Raw genomic sequence first — 19,713 nt, forward strand, 5'->3', positions numbered from 1 at the left:
GCATCTAGACTCCAAAGGGTCCTTGCCTACTTCCTGCCACTGTTAGGCTCTACTCTGCTATGCAGCTCCATCTGAATAGTTTATTGCTCAAACTCAGTACTTCAATAAATCATGTTCAATTCCTTAAAATGGTCTTTATTGAAATGTCTGCTGTTCTCATTTTGTCAGTTTTTAGTGTTATTATAAATGTGGATTGGTAACGGTAACTGTGTAGGAAACTGCACTGTTGCATGATGCATGCATCCAAAATAAAGTCGTTTGTAAAGATGAGCCCGGAGTGTGCAATGGCAAGTTTGGTGTGAAATGGTCAGGTCCATCTATAAGGGCAAGGAGTGTTTCATGTATGTAAATAAGCCATCTCCTTTATTTCATTACAGTGTTCAGATTGTTAAAATATTATTTTCTTTAATTGTCACAAAATAATGTGTGCCCCAGTCTCCAGTGAAATGTAGTACTGGAAGAATGGTTATTCCTCCGTTCTACCACAAGAGGGAGTATGCCCTGAAATGAGCAGTCTACAAGGGCTAAACACAGTGGGCCACTCATTGTAATGTAGTGGGCCTAGCAAGAGTTAAGAGACTGGTTACAAAACGTGTAATACAGTATTATGTATGGTAATCCTCATTATGTTTGTAATCATCTTTTAATCTTGATTTCATTTATTCTACTGTAAGATGTATTTGTTGAGTTTGAAATATTTCAGTCCACTGTGACGATGGACTGTGTCTGTATATTTGCAGATTGTACACCAAAGGCTGACACATTAAGCCACAAAGGTTTTATTTAAGTGTGCAACACTTCTCCTCCCCTTGTATGGTTGACAGCTGTGTGGTGCAGCCTTATAAGTGGCTGTCAGTGGTGGAGAACTCATGCATTTCTCTGGATTAGGCAGATATTTGACCATAATACACAGTGCCCAGCTTTGTGAAAAACCAACACAGCATATCAGCACAAAGACCTCATACCAGCTGTCATTCCAGTAGTGGATGGTTAGTGATTTGAAGTTGTTTTCCAGCCATAAGACCTGGGCACCTTAAACCATGAACTTCTCTGTATACTAAAGTATTCAAGAGTCAAATGTAACGCAGAGAGAACAATGATCCCAGGCACAGCAGCAAATCTGCAAAACAAGGAAAAGGAAAATAATCAACATGTTGCAATGGCCCAGTCAAACTCCACACTTCAGCTTGTGGTACTGTGGTGAGAGATTAGTGAGCAGAGTGAGATTGATCGTCATACTGCTGCTTCTACTACTGCTAATATACTAATACGACTAATAATAATGAGAAGTTATTGCTTCTAAAGGTGATAATCTTTGCTGCTAATCTGTTAATCTGGAACAGTATAGTTTGACATATTCAAGTCATCAGCACTTTTTTACTTCCAGATGTTTGTTTTTTTGTTATTTTCTGAATGAGTGTGAATTAGGGTGACCATATTTTGATTTCCAAAAAAGAGGACACTTAGCTCAGTCATGAAGAACTTGCTTAAAGAAACAAATTTAACATATTTAAATGATGCCTTCTCTGTGCGGTTAATGAATTATGAAATAAAATATGTCATATAGGCTTTTACAAGTCAACAAGTGCAAAAAAAAAATAACTTAAAAACCTCTGGAATTAAATAATGGTACAGAAATAATGCCTCATCTGCATAAGAAAAATTACCAGTACTGGGTCGGCATGAGGGCTGGACTGGGACAAAAAATCGGCCTTTGAATGAAAACAAACGCTGTTGTGACAGTGATGTACACTGTCTTGTTGGTATATGTATGATTTCTATACATTTTACATCAGATGAAAACTTTGGTTGTAAGATTCAGGAAATTATTTATTAAAAACGAGACATTTTAAATGAGAATAAGAAAGAAAAGTATTTCTTTGAGCCCCCCTTTCCCTGTTAATGCCCTACCTGCCCCCCTGGCAAAGCTTTCCTAGATCCGCCCCTGCACAGTTACCAGCTGTCAGCCACTTAGAAAAGGATCCTGGTGTTATTTGTCTCTCAGAAACAGTTCATAACTTCCCTTCAACTCATTCACCTAAAAGGTAAACCTGTTTCTCCATCACCTGTTCATCTGTATCTGAATATGATTTTCCAGAGTCTAAAGCCAATGAGAAGATTTTTGTTACCAGAACCTCTTGTTTCAGTACACCTGTAGTCTTGATTTTTTTCACATATGAGCAGGCTTTGGTAGCATGCAGGTAAAGAATATGTGCATATAACCAGAGAACAAAGTAACTTTATTAATCCTAAAATCATTGGCTATTGACCTGAATGCGTAGTGCAACCACTTCTAAAGTTTTTATAATAAGACTGTATAGGTAAATGAAGCTTTTAAATATTTGATTGTTTAATTGAATATAATTTGTATATATGCTAATATTAAAATTTAATAAAGTTAATGTTAAAAATAAGACGCTAGCCAGGCATTCTTCTTCCACTGACGGCATGGTGTGTATGTGAGATTCATGAATAAGAATGTTTGAGTCACTGTTTAATTATGATTTTAACTTAGCTTACAAATAAAATAACATAATAAATGACAATAAAATAATATTAATTACGGCAAAAATCATGTGCTAAAAACACATTCATGAGTGGTTGTGCTATCCATCCAGTTAATGAATTTGGTCACAGCTTTTATTAACCTTAATAAATCAAATTTTGACTTAGAGCAACAGTAGAGTGCTAGAACCAAGGATTTGATGCTGATTGTCATAGCAAAGCAGGTGATAGTGTAGCTCACTGGCCTTTGTTAACAGCTGATATTCTGTTACTAATTATTTCTCTTTTAATTAAAATGCTGGACAAATTTGTCCTGAAGCCTAAATTTTAAAATGAAAGGATTTCATATGATGCAGATGAATTAAAAAGTCATAAGTCAAAAGTTTTTCTTCACAATTTTATAATAAACATTTTGATTGCTAATTAATTTACGGTAGATCAGACACTTATTTAATTAAAGCTACATGAATAAAATTACAAACTCACAGATATATATATGCTAGCCTTAACATTTGATAAAGTTAATGTGTTAAAAAATAAGAAGCTAGCCAGGCATTCTTCTTTCATCGACGGCTACGGGTGTGTTGCCCAAGATTCATGAAGAAGAATGTCTGAGTCACAGTTTGATTATGATTTTTTAATTTGGCGTACAAATAAAAATAATAACATATTAATTATGGCAAAAATCATGAGCTAAAAAGCAGCATAGTTCCCCCACAGAGTAAAACACATTCATAAGTGGTTGTGCTATCCATCCAATTTATGATTTAGGTCACAACTCAAAAGTTTTTCCTTCACAATTTTACAGTAAATATTCTGATATTTAATAAATTTATGGTAAATCAGACACTTATTTAAGTAAAGCTACATGAATAAAATTACAAACTCACAGAGATAAGTTACCACGAGAGCCGATACCAGGAGAACACAGACAACCAGCACGGCCACTCTGAGCTTTAACGCATTGTTTGATTTTGCATGTTGAGCATCAAGAGCTTGACCTGATTTAGAGGAGACAGAAAGTGAACAAACAAGTACATAAACATTTAATAAATAGTTCTAACTCGAGTGCATCTGAGGACAGATGTAAAGATATGTGTTTGTCTTGTTTAAAATGAAAGAAAAAATTAAAACAGGTAAGAATCACAGCTGGATTAGACCAACGAGAAACATGACAAAGTGCATATTACATAACAATAAGGCTGACTTCTTCAAATGACCTTTTTAATATATTTATATTTTAAAATTCTAAGTAAAAGGTTAAGATAATTCAATTAAAAGAGTACTGTTTCATTTCAGTACACGTTACGTTCTATGACAGCGTTGTTCCCAAAAATGTATAAAAAGTTTTTCTCCTCCCTGTTGATTTACCACCACATTACTGTTCTTACCTTCTATGTATTTCTGTGGACGGCTCATCATGCTGAGGCTTCAGCTGACTTCAAATTTAGTCCAACTGTGTCTTTTTATTTTAATCAATTCCTTCAATATTTACTGAAAATTCTGCATCAAGATTCACCTCTGCGACCCTCACCTCAGGCTTTTCAAAGAAAAATGAAGCACAACACCTTTCACAGCTCTGTTAAAAAAAACTTCCTGATGACTTTAAAGGATGGGGAGGAGGGTCTATCTACAGCGCAGCTCATCTATTTCAAGACAAAATCAAAGAGATACTAGAGCAGAAAAAATATTACCGCCAGAGAAGCTTCTCAAACAGCAGTTAAAAAAAACAAACCTGTTCAACACAAATGTTTGAAAACTCATTTCAAACATTTGCTTAGCTACATGCATGACAAATTCTATTATTAACACATCAATAATTTCCATCTTTTATGGAAAATGTGAAATGTTTCTATAAAAACAGAAAAAAAGACAAAACAAAGCTGTTGGTCAGTCCTAACTAACTCTCTACAATCACTGTTTGTTCTCATCATTTTTGTTACCTGTGATCTCATCATTAATCATCATGCTAATTAATTTCATTTCAGCTGAAAATATATAAAGTAGAACAGGAGAGTAGTTACTGTATGTTTAACAATAAGAGTACATTTTATGGCTGTTTTTGAAAACATGTTTCTGTCTTGCTTAGCATTTGCTAAATATCTAATATATTCCTAACACAGTGCAGCTTTGTGCAGCTACAAGCATGTCAAATGTTTTTGTCAATTACAGTTTCTCTCACTGTTTTCTCACAGCAGTGTCTCACAACGCCGAATGCGAGAAGCACAGCCACAGGAAACAAGACATTTTGTAGTGAGTGACCACACATTAAAATATCACCTATAATTGATAACAGTTGGTTCCTTCTTTCCTTCTAACTTTTTTCTTTCTTGGTTTAAGTGTTATCATACATACTGATGTGTCAAGTTTTATGCACAGATGTTGTTTTATTCCTGCTTTGATTTAGCACCACACTGATATATCATACCTTATATGTAGGTCTGTGGATGGTTCATCATCTTTTTGTGGTATTTACAGCTATTTCATAAAACTTCATGAAAGACAGATGAGCATTAAGACTCACTTTAAATGTTTCCCAGCTCGTCTCTTTAGGAGTTTCAGAAAAACATTTGTAAATTATTTTGTTCACTGTTTTCTAGTGAAAGAATTTCCCGTTAGACTTTATAAAGTGGAGATTAGACATTATCTGCACCCTGTGCTTTAAACTTTAAAACTATGAAACTTTTTACACTAGCAGTCAAACGTTTGAACACAGTTTCTCATTTAATGGTGTTTCTTTATTTGTATGATTATTTACATTGTAGATTCTCACTGAAAGCATCAAAACTATGAATGAACACATGGAATTATGTAGTAAACAAAGTGCAAAGTAACTCAAAATGTTTTATATTTAGATTCTTCAATATAGCCACCCTTTGATTACTGCTTTGCACACTCTTGGTGGAGTCACTGGAAAACAGTCTTGAAGGAGTTCCCAGAGATGCTGAGCACCTGTTGGCCCTTTTGCCTTCACTCTGCGGTCCATCTCATCCCAAATCATCTCAATTGGGTTTAGGTCAGGTGACTGTGGAGGCCAGGCCATCGGGTGCAGTACTCCATCACCCTCCTTTTTGGTCAAATAGCCCTTACACAGCCTGGACGTGTGTTTGGGGTCGTTGTCCTGTTGAAAAACTAAATGATGGTCCAACTAAACGCAAACCAGGTAGGATTGCATGTTGCTGCAGGATGGTGTGGTACCCAGCGTACCCAGTGTCACCAGCAATGTACCCCCACACCATCACACCATGCATGTAAAGACCATCCGTTCATCTTTTCTGCGCTGCACAAAGACTCGGCGGGTGGAACCAAAGATCTCAAATTCTTACTCAGACAAAGGACAGATTCCACTGGTCTAATGTCCATTCTTTGTGTTTCTTGACCCACACAAATCTCTTCTATTTGTTGCTTTTTCTTAGTCGTAGTTTCTTAGCAGCTGTTTGACCATAAAGGCCTGATTCACACAGTCTGCTCTAAACAGTTGATGTGGAGATGTGTCTGCTACTGGAACTCTGTGTCGCATTTATCTGGGCTCTAATCTGAGGTGTTGTTAACTTGGGATTGGTGACTCAGATGAATTTGTCCTCAGCAGCAGAGATGACTCTTGGTCTTCCTTTCCTGGGCCGGCCCTCATGTGAGATGGTTTCATTGTAGCTCTTGATGGTTCTTGTGACTGCACTTGGGGACACATTCAAAGTTTTATCAATTTTCCGGACTAACTGACCTTCAGTTCATAAAGTAATGATGGACTGTTGTTTCTCTTTACATAGCTGATTGATTCTTGCCATAATTTAAATTCTAACAGTTGTCAAATAGGGCTGTCAGCTGTGTACCAACCTGACTTCTGCACAACACAACTGATGGTCCCGACTCCATTAAGACATTACACAAATGAACCCTGACAAGGCACACCTGTGAAGTGAAAACCATTTCAAGTGACTACATCATGAGGCTCACTGAGAGAAGGCCAAGGGTTTGCAGCGCTGTCAACAAAGCAAAGGGTGGCTACATTCAGGATTCTGAAATATGAACCATATTTAGAGTTCTGTAGCAAAGAGAAAAGTTGATAATTCTGTATATCTTGCTTCATATATTTGATGTCTTTCTATATTGTAGATACATACTAAAGTAGTAAAAATAAAGGAAAAAATATTAAATGAGAAGGCCTGTCCAAACTTTTGACTGCTGGTGTAGTTTCAGTATCATCAAGGTCACTTAAGTTTTGGTGGTCCAGCAGTAGTTGGTCTGATTTAATGCAGGAATCATTTCAGATCTTGATTTGCTTAAATAACTTGCTCATCTGTGCGGTTTATCTATTTATAGGGTTGTTATTATTGTGCATTTGTGTCTTAAAAACATTTTATAGATTTATATTTTTTATCATTTTCAACATACTACACAATTAATTTCAAGAGACTCAAAGCAGGTAAAAAAGTATCATGTTGTTTATTATAATTTCTCAAACTGCACATCTACAGCTCAAAGCAATATCCATTCATTTTCTGCTGTTGTTTTTTTTCTTGTTATTTTATTACACTTTTTTAATTAAACAGTTTTTGGATGTAAGCTTGATAGTTTGAGGTGTTAGCTGTCAGGGTGAGCTGTGTGGTAAGACCCAAAACACAGGACTCAGAGACAGAATAATTAGGGCAGCTTCATTGGCTGTGAAAAAAAAACCCAAACAAAGAAATAACAACAAAAAAAACAAAAAACAATTTTTATTTATTTATCTTATTTATTTTTTTAAGTGGCAGGTAATTTCAAATGGAATATTTCTATCAGCCCAACACACAAAATGTTTGTCACGCAGTGTGTTGCTAACTAAAGGTCGAGTTGCTGTATTTCACAATGAGAAAAAAAAGAGCCAACTTCACTCAGATATCAAGAAAGATAAGAAAGACAGGACAGGAGAAGAAGAAGAGAGGTTTGATTTAAAGGTAAGGATTGCTCAGCGGGGTTTGATAAAGTCCAGATTTAAAGCTTGTAAGTCCTCATGTGTTGAAATTAGATATTGGGTCTCTACATGTGACATTATGTTTTTTCAGATTATGAAACATGCTGCAAATCAGACTGAGGTAGACTAACTGTTATTTGAAGGTCTCATGAAAATCCTCTGCCGGTTAGTGCAGGATACACAGGTTAGTTTGCTGTACTATGACGGATTTAAAGTAACAAACAGTGTGCGAGTTGTACAGTGGCTATGGTTTCATTTTCAGAGTTAATCTCTACTATGCTTGATGTAACCTAACATGAATTTTAGCTGTCGATGCTGAGATTTATTGACTGAATTTCATCTTCCTACCAACTTTATACAGCCTAGAAAATAAGACAGCATAAACAGTGTAGTGTCAGTATAGAGGATGGAAATCAGCCAGGACAACTCATGACACATCTGCTTACAATTTGGCGAATTCTGTTGTGTACATCCACAAAGCAGCAGCTGATCACAGCCTGTACACCAAGGAAACCTACTGGAGCTCTCAATAGAAATTGTTATTTGTGATTCTTTTACCCACTCCGAGCCATTACAACTAATTTTAGGGTTCCCCCACTTGCTGAGACTGTACACATTTTCCTGTTTAGAGGCAAAAACACCATCTACAATGTAGGCAATAGAAAATAAATATAGTCTTTATTTTTCTTCTTTTTCTTTAGATTCAAGCTGAGTATAATTAGAATAAATGAAGGTTAGACTAAAGTTTGCATTCCTATCTACTGATATTATGTTTTTATTTAGAAACGTCCTCCAAAGAGCTAATTTTTAGTAGTCTTGTAGATTGTCTTCACATTTTGAAAGTTTTTTCATTTGTCACAGTTCATTTTAAATCAGGTTGCTCCTTTCAAAAGCAGTTATTGCTCTCTTAATTCCCGCACACCGTGGTTAAATAATCAGACTCGTGGTCTTCGACGCTCCTATCGAAAAGCAGAGCGTCTGTGGAAGTCCACTGGTCTGACTGTCCATCGTGAGCACTTTAAAGAACTACTTTACCTATATAATGAGTCAGTCAAAGAGGCCAGATCCTCTTATTTCAATAATCTTATAAATCGTCATAAAAATAATTCAAGAATTCTATTTGATACCATCAACAGTATTGTTTCTCCTCTAACCCAGCATGCTCTGCTGCTTTCTGATGAAGATTGTAATACTTTTCTTAATTACTTTGTAAATAAGGTGATGGACTTGAAATCCAAAATTTCCTCAAGTGCCTCCCCTTATGAAGACACCCCTTGCTGTCTTGGATCATTTACCTCCTTTTCTCCAATCACACTAAATGACTTAATTATAGTTTTAGGTAAAATGAAATCCTCTTCATGCTCTGTGGATATATTACCTCACTCTGTCCTGTCTGGGTCTATCACCAGCATTGGTCCCACTTTACTATCCATCATCAACAGTTCACTGAGGCAAGGCTGTGTTCCATCTTATTTTAAAGTTTTAGGTCCATTACTATTTTCTTTTTATATGCTTCCTTTAGCTGGTATCATTCAATCTTTTAGCGACCTGTCTTATCATTTTTATGCTGATGACATTCAGCTCCATATGTCCTTTAAGCCTCATCAGCTGGATAGGCTGTCCACCCTAGTCCAGTGCTTAACCCAGGTTTCTGATTGGCTTTCAAGCAACTACCTTGTTCTAAATACTAACAAAACCGAGACCATGATCATAGCTCCTCCTGAGCTACATTCTAAAATCAGTCAGGTTCTTGCCTCCTTCTGTCCATCTGTCAAGTCAAATATTCGAAATCTTGGAGTAATATTTGACTCTTCTCTGGGCCTCGACTCTCATGTAAAATCTTTGTCTCGTTCCTGTTTCTATCATTTAAGAAACATATCTAAACTGCGACATATGGTTTCCTCAGCTGAACTGCAAAAACTAATTCATGCATTTGTGTCATCACGCCTAGATTATTGTAATTCCCTGTTTACTAGCTTGGATAAATCATCTCTCTCTCGCCTTCAGGCAATACAAAACGCAGCAGCCAGACTATTAACTCGTTCTACCAAACGTGTTCACATCACTCCCATCTTATATTCTTTACATTGGCTCCCAATAGAGTTTAGAATTTGCTTTAAAATTCTTGTTTTAACATATAGAGCACTAAATGGCCAGGCCCCAGACTATTTATCCAAGCTTCTTATAAAATACACTGCTGCTCGTCATCTCCGCTCACAGACTCAAAGTCTCTTAGTTGTTCCCCGTACACGACTGAAGACAAAAGGGGACAGAGCCTTTCAGTCTGTTGCACCAAGGCTGTGGAACAGTCTACCACTACAGTTACGTTTGCTTGACTCTGTGGATTGTTTTAAAAAACAGTTAAAAACTTTTCTGTTTAAACAAGCCTTTTGTTGATCTTTTCATATTTTATATTTTTTACATTATTTACATTTGATCTTTTATATTGTGTACATTGTCTATCGATTTTATTGTTTATTTTAATATTTATGTACAGCGCTTTGTGATTGTCTATCTGCGAAAAGCGCTTAATAAATAAAGTTTACTTACTTACTTACTTCAAACAGTCAGCCATAGTTCTTGTGTATAGTATTTTTAGTCTTACTGTAAACATTCCCCTCCTCCTTTAAATTATGGTAAGTCAGATAGCTGTGGAAACCATAGCTGCATTAACCAAACAGGAAACAACAACAAAGTTCACGGAAGAAACCACACGTTGAAGTGTTACACCCCCGTTTGCTTGTTTGTTTCTTCTTTGTTGAACTAAATATCAAATATATCAAATACACTGATATGTTAAAGGACTGAATGTGTACTATAGTTTTGTGTTAATTTATGTGCAGATAGTATTGTTTTATCTTTGCATACTTCTTTTAACCTATAAAAATCAGTTTTGTTTTTCTGATTTGACTCTTTATCAGCACATGAAATGTTTTTACCCTCTGTGTAGCTCTGTGAACAGCTTTTCACGTCTTGGCATCAACATCCTGACCTCAGTTATTCCGGTGAACAGAAATGTGAACAGAAACAAGGGGCTTGTCCGGAATGGCTTCACCTATGACACATGAAAAACATTGTGAATCTTCATGTTTTAACCCTTTAAGACCTACCATAGAACCAAATCCACCAGAGCTTACTTTATATTTTTACATGCTGTAGTGCCATTTTTGGGAGCATTTCAAGTTGCTATACATCAATACAACTGTTATAGCCCAAATTTTAATAATATGTATGCATTAAGTCCATAGTAACTACATAAATTGAAAAAATTGCAATAAACTACAAAAAAATTGAAAATCGTTTTTGGTTCTTTTACATATATTTCTACTTAGAGAAATTAAGCGGTTTATCCCTCAAAACTTTAAATAGTTTAAAAATTAGTAAAAAAAATAGTTTACAACAACAGGAAATTTATTTTGAGTGTCTTCATAGTTTTATTTTTCAGATACACCAATTTTTATATACTGCAGAAAAAATGAAAAATAAATCCTATAATGCAAATTTGCAAAGAAAACAGCATGTGCATCAAAATAAACTATTTCCAGCTGTGCAATTTGAGTTCTAAACATCCTAGAAACTATTCAGAAAAGCATAAAGTCAAACAAGACTTTTAAAAACACCAGCATAGGCTTATAAGGCCTATACGTAAAAAACTACATTTTCCGCGAAAATTACGTCACTTCCGGTTTCGGACAGGTAATGGCAGACATGCGATAGTTCGTGCTGACGTCTATTTCAATGTAGGAAGTGCTATGAACAGCTGATCGGATTGGCAAAGCGTGTTTCTGGAATATTATGTTTTTGTTCCTGCAAGCGCTTTTTATGCAATATTTGCAAAGCTATATGTGGAAAGAAACCGTGACCTAGGACAAGCTGATGGCATAAGATGTAAGTACAACTCCTCCGGTTTCATATGCAAAAAAAATTATTGCGCTAGCTTATGTGGTTCCGGTTCTATGGGGATTTAAAAATAGTTACGCAAAACGGATGGCTCCCTGGCCTCAGTCGGGGGATGGGGGTGTGTGGTGAGGCATGATCGGCGGTGCCGTGCGGACATACCTGCACGGTATCCGCAATCACGTCCGCCGTGTTAAAAGCACGGGGAAGCAGGGGTTGTTGGGTATTGTGGTGTGTTGCATGTGCGGCTGGCAGCTTGTGAGCTACAGTCACAGTAAATAAGATGGCTTAAAACAACACTCGCTGGACCCGCCGTGTCTCTATCACACCACATTGGGCTTCTCCTTTTCTGAAGCCTCATGATGTGGGTGGAACTGGTGTGAAAGAGCGTCTGGCTTTGTGTTCCAAGATCCGGGTCTGTAGGTGATAGTTAAGTTGAATTTGGTGAAATAGGGCCCACCTCACTTGATGGGCATTTGGGCGCTTGGCAGCTTGTGGGCAAGTCAGGTTCTTATGATCCATCCAGATGAGCATGGGGTGCTAATTTTCCTCCAACCAATGCCTCCACTCTTCTAGAGCCAACTTGACATGATCGCCCACGTCATAGTTTTGCTCTGACCAAGAGAGATGTTGAGAGATAAAAGCACATGGATGCAATTTACCTTTGGTGCATTCTGAGAGGACAGCTTCCACGCCAGAATCAGAGGTGTCCACTTTCACCACAAACGGTTTGCTGAGGTCTTGCTGGACCAGGATGGTGGAGGAGAAAAGCTGCTTGAGTTGATCAAAAGTGTGTTGCGTGAAGGGGTGACCACTGAAAAACAACTTTAGGTAAGGTGAGTTGAGTTAGGGGCCCAACGACCTTGCTGAAGTCCCTAATAAACCCAAGAAACCTTTGTAAATCTTTCTGAGTCTGGGGCTCAGGCTACTCCACCATGGCCCTAATCTTGGCTGGGACTGCCCGGAGCTGCCCCTGCTCCACAATGAAGCCCAGGAAAGAAACTGTTTGCATGTGGAAATCACACTTCTCACCTTTGACAAATAGGCAATTTTCCAGAAGGCGCTGTAAGACGAGACGGATGTGGTTCACATGGTCGGAGTGAGTTTTGGAAAAGATGAGAATGTCATCAGATCGACAAAAACGAAATGGTTAAAGTCCCTCAGAACATCATTCACCAGAGCTTTGAAAACATCAGGTGCATTGGTCAAACCAAATGGCATGACAAGATACTCGAAGTGACCTAGGTGAGTGTTGAAGGCAGTCTTCCATTCCTCACCTTTTAGGATTCTGACCAAGTGGTGGAGGTCCAGTTTAGTGAAACTGGTGGGTCTAACATCCCGATGTTGTTATTGTTTAGACCAGGGGTTGGCAACCCTCGGCACGCGTGCCACAGCTGGCACGCAAAGGGTTAACTGGTGGCACGACCAATGCTGGACTGGCCATCAGGCATTTGCTTGGTGGCCCGGTGACTTTTTTTCCCCTTTGTAACGATATAAACAATGAAAGGTGGTGGTTTGTCCAGATGCTGGTCGGTGTGTAAAAATTACTCAGTTGTGTGGTGGTGGCTATGGCAGCACTTCCTCAGATTCAGTAAAATTAGCAAGTGGTGGAGGCCAGCAGGTGGATGAGAGAAAAGGGAGGCAGGAGGAGGAGAGACCCGAGGCGGCCGAGTGTCAGGTGAACTGAACTTCAGGTAAGAAGTTATGACCTGCAGTCTATCTGGGTCAGATATAAACCAAGTTTAGGTGGAGTTTATTTTCGTTGTGCTGACTTTTTATAGTCAGTTACAATAACTCGTACTGCGTACTAGCTAGCATGACGGAGTTTCTATACAGCTGGGTGGGTGCTGTGATGTTAGTGATACCATAGTGAACTGTATTTTATTCATGAGGTTAGTTAGTAGAGTTGCCTGTAAAAAGACGGAATCGTCCCTCATTCAGAGAAAATGTTACGCGTTTCGTATTAAGCTGAAAAGGAACACAGTTTGTCCCGGACTTTAGCTAAAATGAAAAAAAAGACAGCTGGATTTATTCTGCCCTTACGCTGCACAGCTGCCTCTTCTTCTCTCATTCTCTCCCCCCTCCCTCTCCTGTTGCTACTTCAATCATGAAACGATCAATGATCAGCTGATCGGCTTTTCTCTCGTGTTTGTTTATTTGCGCCAGAAAGAGGAAACCAGCGGATGTCGCGCTAAACAACAGCAGCACGTTTAAGCTTGATCAGCTGTTGTTAGAATTTATTTAATATTACTTTCTAGTATCAGCTGATGTTTGCTGGAGCCACAGCTGTAAAGCTGCTGGTCATGATGGTTTGTATATCTGGTGAGAGGGAAACATGCAGATGAAACCAGGAGATGTCCTTACTGAATCATCAGAGCTGAACAGGTGATGGAGAAACAGGTTTACCTTTTAGGTGACATGGATGAGTTGAAGGGAAGTTATGAACTGTTTCTGAGAGACAAATAACACCAGGATCCTTTTCTAAGTAGCTGACAGCTGGTAACTGTGCAGGGGCGGGTCTAGGAAAGTTTTGCCAGGGGGCCAGGTAGGGCATTAACAGGGAAAGGGGGGCACAAAGAAATACTTTATTATTCTCATTTAAATGTCTGGCTGTTATTAAATAATTATCTGAAGCTTACAACTAAGGTTTTTATCTGACATAAAATGTATAGAAATCATACATATAACATTGAAGTAGCTGGAATCCACAGCTGTGCGTGTTCATGGAGCTTGCATTTTCACCTGCTGGACATCACTACCTGACAAGTTTAACTGTCTTCAGAACATTGCAGAGGCCTTATTGACAGTATTTGGCTCTACATATCTGTGTGAGCAGATTTTCTGTCACATGAGAGTCCTCAGGTAGCCGTCTGAATGCTGGACACTCTGAGACCTGTGTCTCTGAGTGGGAGACCAGAGATCATGTGTATCTCTGTATTAACAAACATGCCATATTGGCCCAGTTTATTTTTCTTATCATTGTTGTGAGGAGACCGTAAATAGCATTTGTGTTTTCTGTATTTGCTGTAATGGAGTTCTTGTTATGGAACTTTTTTTTGTTTTTGTTTCAAAATAGCTGATAACTATTCGCTGATAGCTGCCAACATCTGCGAACAAATATACTTCTATAAAGTTGTTCTATATAATGTGTAACTGTTCATATAGAGCGTTATTAAATTTATTGCTAATGCAATCATATGGCACACTGACTTCTGAGGAAATTTTAAATGGCACTCGCCATCAGAAAGGTTGCCTACCCCTGGTTTAGACAGTTGTAGGGCCATGGGAAGTTAACAAAAATACTGTTCTTGTATATTTTTAATGTGTCTTATTTAATATTTATTAGGTAAATTTTCACAGTATTTGAACCTTGTGTTCAGTGGTGAGCCATCAATCTACAACTATCTGCCCTTTTCGGCAGATACTGTCAGTTCTACTCAAATGTCACAAAGGAGTCAAAATGTTATATCTCACAGGAACATTATCTGAAAAAGATTTTTAAAACATTCTTGAACATTTGATTAAAATCCCAAAAAGGTTGATTCTGTTCATCTCGATGTAGTTTTCATTGCAAGAATTTGATAAAAATGTTTTCTTGGGGAAAAAAAATGCCAGTGTTATGGGTATGTTTGCTAGGAGAGTGCTAGGTGACATTCAGGGAATGTTCTGTGACTGTTTGCTGAATGTTCAATCCAACCCCTACCTGCAAAAAAAGAGTAGTGGCATAGTTTGTTTGTCTATTAATCTCTGTTAGTAGTACACCCATATGTGCTCCAGCCTAACACAACAAAAAGGAGGACAGCACCACCTTGCGGCACTATTCTGCAACTTTAATTCACAAGGAGGCACTACGTCTTCTGTGATGTTATGTCAAAAACTGTATGTTCAACTGTTTAATACCATTTTTTAGGGCAAAATGAGATGGTGGGTCACTGTGGTGTTCAGTCTGGCCTCAGTCCAACACGAGAGAGAGGAGAAAGCACATTTTTTTAATATCACGGATCTCAAACTCCATTTCTTGAGGGCTGGTGTCCTGCAACTTTTCCTTGTGTCCCTGTTGACACTCCCAGCAGGACACGCACCACTGGCAGACATCTGTTCAAATGCCCGGGCAATAAAATCAAAGCATTATTTGCTCCTGTCTCAGTACTAGGTCTGTGACCCAGTATTTGTGTTTCATTCTTTGTGATTATATTATTTTGTTATTGTTGATTCATGGTTTTGGTTCTCTTGTTTTCTGTGTGTGTTATATTCTTGGTTCCTTGGATTTAGGTTTCTGTTACTTTGCCTTCCCCATGTCCCATGTCTAGTCACTCTTGTCTCCATGTTCCTTCTGCCTCCCCAGTCACTCCTGTCTTTTGTCACTCCTGTCACTGTGCCACTGTGTTCTCTTTGTTCGGTGTCAAGTCTGTGTCTCTGTGTTATACTTCCTGTTTTACTTTGATGGTCCCTTGTCTCATGTCAGTGTTGCTAGTTTTGCTTCCCCTTGGTGTTGTCATGTTTGATTACTCCCAGCTGTCCTCTCCTCATGTGTCTCATTCCCTTGTTATCCCTCAGTGTATTTAAGCCCTGTGTTTTCCTTGCTCTTTGTCGTGTTGTACCCTCATTGTGCTGTGTGTTTTTCCTCCGTGTTTCTTAGTTTCTGGTTCTTGAGTCCAGTTTTGTTCCTAGTTTCATTTTCAGATTTGGTTTGTTTTTGTGAAGTGTATTTTGTAAAAGGTTTGTTCAGCATTAAAGCTGCTGTTTTTAGTTTTCATTCTGTGTCTGTGACTCCTGCAATTGGGTCCTATCCTGCCTGCCACACAGCACACCATGACAGCTCCAGTCTTTATTTTTGTGAAATATTTGGACTGAACCCTCCAGACCACTCTCTTTTTTTGTCCCTTCAGTCTATTACAGTTTGTAAAGCCTTTTAAAAAACAGACTATTTTTCAATATTTTTAATCATCTTATTGTAATCAGTAAATCAAAGCCCCTTTTTAAATATTTATTGTTGTAACAGACCTGGAGCTTTGAGCATTTCTCTCAGTGGCCTGTTATTGACAGCAATGTGCTGTCCAACTTGTACCAAACTATCATAGTTTTGTTTAAATCAGGTGATTGTAGAGACCATGTGATGAGTTTTATGTTTCAGCTCTTCATCACTAGGTTTCTTTTGTTGCTTGTTGATGGCTACCAAAATTATCTGGTTGAGGTGCAACTTGCTAAGGAACATTTAACCGAATATTAGTGGAGGCGTGTGTGTATATTTGAGTCTGAATGCATACTTTGATGTAGATTAGAGAAAATCCACCCAGTTCTTTGTTTTAAAGTCATTAAAGATGGATGCTGTACAATCGTTCCATGTTGGGAAAAGAACAGTTTGAAGAAATAATTAAAAGCCCCCAAATCAACATGATATTCATGCCAGTGATGAGTGTATGTAAACTTGACCACAAATTCTAAAAAGAAGTCTTGGCATGGTGAGCTGTTGTCTATCTTCAGTCTTTTCAAAAATAAATAATTGTGAGAACTTCATGTTTCAAAGTTTTGGGAAAATGCTGAAGGACGAATAGGAGATTTTTTTTCTGCTGCATGCTTTAACATTTGTTTTATTGTAACTGGATTCACATAAAACTTATTCTGAGTAACATTAAAGTCTCTTTATGTAGTTTAATTTAATTTTCTTACAGGCAAAATTTTCAGATATCGACCTGCAGCACCCATCTGCCTCATCAGTGTTTGTTTTGACTCCAGGCTCATTTGTCTTTAGATGTAGTACTTTTCTTTAATATAGATAGATACACAAAACATATTTAGCTTTAAAATACTGTGCAGCAGACAGTTCAATAACACATTATCCAGGAAATTATTTCTGTAAAAAACAATTTCACTGGTCGCATTACACTTTTAGCACATAATACATGAATAAGAAAATCAAGCACAAAATAATCATTCACATTTATTTCATTATAAACATTTCTGAATGGAAGCTTTAAATGTTTGCAGCATTAGCTTTAGAAAAATTGTCTCAATGTGTCCTTTACTTCCACTGTTTGTTTGTTTTTTTTTATGCTGAACTGAATTTTAGACACACACAGCCACAGCTGTTTTCTCACAAATACTTCTAAAAGTTCCTTTGCAGGACTGATCAAACCAGAACATTTTCCCCATCGTCACGCAGTCCTCTCCATCAGGATCTTTGTTGGACAAATCATTTGGCTCGGTAAAGGACCAAAATGTCAACCTATGGGATGAAGAACAGAAAGGGCATTAACTGTAAAAGTTAAAGTTGAACTTTGATTTTGAAAATGGACAAAGTCAGAATTTGTTCAATTTTTTTTTTTTGCCACGACTGCATGTCATAAAATCTGTTTCCTTTTTTCCACGGTTTGTGTTTTGTCCTGGTCCTGTTGTTTCTTCTCTCTCTTCGCTTTCTGCTTACGTCCTCACTGTCACTGAGTCCCGTTAATAGATGATTGCCTGATTGTTCTTAGTGTGTTTTGATGCATGTCTGCATATATATATATATATATGTATGTATGTATGTATGTATGTATATATATGTATATATATATATGTATGTATGTATGTATGTATTTATATATATATATGTATATATATGTACTGAATCAAACCTTTCATTCAGTGGTGAGCCGTCCACCCACAGCCATCTGCCCTCTTCTGCTGAGTCTGTCAGTCCGATCCAGAAATAGCTCCCATATTCAATTTTTGTCTGGAAGAATCTCTAAACAGGAACATTTGATCAAATTTTTTTGTGAAACTTTCAGTCCTGGAATGATGAAACATGAGGGTGAGAACATGAACCTCCAGCAGTGTTTCATACCTGCTCGTCACTGCTGTCTATCTTAACCAGGTCTCCTCCTTTAGTCCTACATTCAGTTCTGCTCACATCCCAGGATGATTGGCTGATGGAGAAGTAATAGCACTTTCCTCCATGTTGCTCCCAGCCATCTTCACATTTATAACATGAATCATCTTTGAAGAGATTACATCAAACACTTCAGTCAGGTGGAAGAAATCACTGTTCATAAATGACCTGCAGTTACAATCTAACGTACTGTTTGTGTTAGTCCATCAATGTTTCTTTAATCAGAGGATAAAAAAATATATCAAAGAAAAAATAGTTATATCAGGAAGTTGTGGGGTTGTAGTCGGTATCGTGCTGTGTGATTGTTTTACTGTTATAGAGAAGGGATTAAGTTTTTTTAAATGTTTGCAAAATTTTCAGCAGGATCATCTATTTTTGATTTGACAGCAGCAGGATGCTCCTTTGATCCTGTTTCCTTAATCAGAGGATAAAAAACACGTCAAAGACAAAATATAAAACTTACTCATGTTTATTTCAGGAGGTTGTGGGCTTGTAGTTTGTATTGGGCTGCACGGTTGTGTTACTGTTATAAAAAAGAGATAAAAAATATGATTTTCATAGATTTTTCAGGCAGGAGGATGGTCCTTGTGTCATGCAGCTGTATATTTGTTTATGCAGTTGTTTTCTGCAGATACAAATGTGTTCAAAATTCATAACGTACTAATTTTTACTTCAGGCTCCGGGCATGTGGGCTGCACTGTACTACATGGTTTGATTTCAGGAGGTCTCTCTAAAAAAACAAAAAACAAATTAAAAAACAGGCTTAAAAAGAATAATTATTCATCAGGATCAGTTATGAGAATGAACATAAATTAAATATTAAAATGTTGGAAAAAAAATGCTAAGCAACATTTAATAATATAAAGAATAATGTGTGTTATGTGATTAAATTCCAGAGGTCACAAACAAAAGTTTAGTACAAAATTACAATGTAGTCTCATGTTCTTACCTGTGACATCAGCTTTTACAGTTTCCTGCTTCATCTCAAGGTTTCTGAGCATGTCCCTGGTTTTCAAAAGCTCCAACACTTATTAAAACAATAAAAATAAGAAAAGACAAAAATCAATCAGTAATATTTTCGGTTTCACTTTATCTCTTTATCTACATTTGATTTTGCAGATTCCACAGCCAATGAGACGGTTGTTGTTACCAGAACCTCTTATTTCAGTTCACCTGTAGTGCTGATTTATTCACATTTGAGCAGACTTTGGTAGCATGCAGGTAACGAATATGTGCATATAACCAGAGAGCAAAGTAACTTTTTTAATCTTAAAATCTTAAATATTTAATTTTTAATTGAATATAATTTTTTATATACATGCTGGCCTTAACATTTAATAAAGTTAATGTGTTAAAAATAAGAAGCTAGCCAGACATTCTTCTTTCATCGACGGCTACGGGTGTGTTGCCTAAGATTCATGAAGAAGAATGTCTGAGTCACAGTTTAATTATGATTTTTAACTTAGCGTACGAATAAAAATAATAACAT

At 37.3% G+C, this 19,713-nt stretch overlaps 2 protein-coding genes across 2 annotated transcripts in view; both read right to left on the bottom strand.

Annotated features, from left to right (window-relative positions):
• Positions 1 to 4,378, bottom strand: part of LOC120435695 (C-type lectin domain family 4 member E-like) — a 64,265-nt gene extending 59,887 nt beyond the window's left edge. The window contains exons 1-2 of the mRNA XM_039605589.1: positions 3,897 to 4,378; positions 3,396 to 3,506 (exon numbers count right to left, since the gene is read on the bottom strand). Of these exons, the coding sequence (XP_039461523.1) occupies positions 3,396 to 3,506; positions 3,897 to 3,927 (142 nt within the window). The 5' untranslated portion in view covers positions 3,928 to 4,378. The remainder of the gene's footprint in view (positions 1 to 3,395; positions 3,507 to 3,896) is intronic.
• A 12,349-nt stretch (positions 4,379 to 16,727) lies between these two features.
• Positions 16,728 to 18,385, bottom strand: LOC120435538 (CD209 antigen-like protein A). The gene is made up of 4 exons (XM_039605319.1): positions 18,379 to 18,385; positions 18,180 to 18,331; positions 17,971 to 18,080; positions 16,728 to 17,579 (listed from the first exon to the last, which is right to left on the bottom strand). The coding sequence occupies exons 1-4, from the start codon at positions 18,383 to 18,385 to the stop codon at positions 17,420 to 17,422; spliced, it is 429 nt and encodes a 142-aa protein (XP_039461253.1). The 3' UTR covers positions 16,728 to 17,419.
• Between the last annotated feature and the right edge of the window lie 1,328 nt (positions 18,386 to 19,713).

The sequence above is a fragment of the Oreochromis aureus genome, linkage group 22 (genome assembly GCF_013358895.1).
Source record: "Oreochromis aureus strain Israel breed Guangdong linkage group 22, ZZ_aureus, whole genome shotgun sequence".
Lineage (NCBI taxonomy): Eukaryota > Metazoa > Chordata > Actinopteri > Cichliformes > Cichlidae > Oreochromis > Oreochromis aureus.

Bases quoted from the DNA above. Each gene is read 5' to 3' on its own strand.
- LOC120435538 (XM_039605319.1), bottom strand. The intron at 18,081-18,179 runs GTATGAAACACT...GTTCCTGTTTAG, and splicing joins TAGACAGCAGTGACGAGCAG to AGATTCTTCCAGACAAAAAT. The intron at 17,580-17,970 runs GTTTGATTCAGT...TTCATCCCATAG, and splicing joins GGCTCACCACTGAATGAAAG to GTTGACATTTTGGTCCTTTA.